At 51.1% G+C, this 1,731-nt stretch overlaps 1 protein-coding gene across 1 annotated transcript; it reads left to right on the forward strand.

The window, feature by feature from the left end:
• Positions 1 to 150: 150 nt before the first annotated feature.
• On the forward strand, positions 151 to 1,530 carry LOC309392617 (uncharacterized protein; the record flags this gene model as incomplete). Its single annotated transcript, XM_081954047.1, has 6 exons — positions 151 to 204; positions 305 to 387; positions 569 to 632; positions 733 to 795; positions 1,024 to 1,152; positions 1,441 to 1,530. The coding sequence occupies exons 1-6, from the start codon at positions 163 to 165 to the stop codon at positions 1,528 to 1,530; spliced, it is 471 nt and encodes a 156-aa protein (XP_081810173.1). The 5' UTR covers positions 151 to 162.
• Between the last annotated feature and the right edge of the window lie 201 nt (positions 1,531 to 1,731).

Below are 1,731 nucleotides of genomic sequence, written 5' to 3' on the forward strand. Positions count from 1 at the left end.
GGTTAGTGTTCTAAGCTGAGGGAAGCTGAAGCCCCCAAGAGAAGGGCTAGAAGAAAGGTTGGCAGAGGGCAGGCATCTCTACCCTCTGCCTCTACCTCTGCTAACAGAAGAATAACTCAGGCCCTTCGTTCTCTCCCCAGAAATGAGAGCTCATTGAAGTGGATGCCACGGCTCGCTACAATTTGGGAGACCTGCACTGAGTCGGTAAGGCCAGACCAGCTCCTCCCGATGGTAGTGGCAGAAGCCCTGACTCTGTGCATTGGTTAAAATGCCAAGAGACGGAATATTTGCATTCTTATTGCAGGATCCATTGGAAGAATTCCGACCGATGGGGATGGCTCTGAGCCCAGGGGATGTGCAGGAGGGAAGCGGTGACTGCCTTTCAGGGTAGGTATCACTTCGGAGGGTGAAACACTTGCAGAGGGGAGGCATCTCAGGGGAATCCCACTGGAAGGCCAAGCCCCTTGGCAGGCCAGCCGGAAGGGTTCCTATAGCCTCCACATGACCACTCTTACAAAAGGGCCCATGGCTTCTTTTAATCTTTGGCCCTTTTGTTTTCTCCTCCCAGAGAGGAAAGGCAGGAGCCCTGCAGGCCATGGCTGTCCACTGTTTTGGAGACCTCCACTGAGTTGGTAAGGACTGGACAATTCCTCCACATGTGAAAAGAAGCAGCCCTGTCTCTGTGGATTTCTTAATATGCCAACAGACAAAATCTTGGTATTTTGATTCCAGGAACCACAGGACCAACCAGTGGAGGAGGAGCTCTCTCCTGGGCAGGACTTGTCTTCCCCAGAGGTAAGAAAGTTTTGGCAATGGGGCCAATGGTTAGGGTTAGGGTTAGGGTAGGGCTATGCCACGACTCCTGATGATAGTGGGATAAATTGTGGTATATATCTTTCTAAGTTTAAGGCTTACAAAGGCTCTCTTGCTGTTGGCCCATAAGGCCTGAATGCACCATATCTTCCAGCAATCTAATGGGGACGCAGGAAGCTTAGGATTTAGCCTCCATATAGCCATTTGCAGGACTCGCTGACCATCCTGGTGGACTCCAGGACCATCAGCCTCTGGGATGAAGACTCCCTTGCTGACCTTCTGGAGGAGGAATCTGAGGATAGCTGGGACCAGGATGCGGAGGCTTCTTCCAGTCCATGGGTACGAAGGACAAAGTGTTTTCAGTTGGGCAGGGATAGAGTCCCTCTAACCTGAGGGAACTGTGCTGGAGCTCTCTGGGCAGTGAAGCAAGGGGACACCCAGCCCTTGGGACAAGTTACTTAGTCTAACTATAGGCACCCAAGTTCTGGTGCGACTGGTTCCTTTGCCGCAAAGCATCAGGGACCGGTGTTCTAAATGGGAAATGTGATCCCCATTCAGTAGACCCTCTTTTAGGAATTCTGAGTTTCATTTCTCTGATTGCTAAAGAGGAATCATTGTTGTTCACAGGATTCTCCAGAGGAAGGAGAAGACACCCTGGAGGATCTCAGCAGCCTGGAAGAAGACATCCTGGACTCCCTGGAATGTCTTCTTCAGTGAGAAGAGGTATGAGTCACACACATAGGAAGGTGTCCAATATGCTACCTGGGAAGAGCGGAGGGCAAGTACAAGTAGCTCCAGAAAGAGCAACATGGTACTAATAATAGTCTTTGATTCCTTTCCCAGATGCTTCCTCAGATTCCCCTCCAGAGGTCAGCTTGGAGGAGGAGGAACCAGCTCCAGGCACCTCAGGAGGTGAAT

Source organism: Natrix helvetica (genome assembly GCF_964273705.1).
Source record: "Natrix helvetica genome assembly, chromosome: 5".
In the NCBI taxonomy this organism is placed as follows: domain Eukaryota; kingdom Metazoa; phylum Chordata; class Lepidosauria; order Squamata; family Natricidae; genus Natrix; species Natrix helvetica.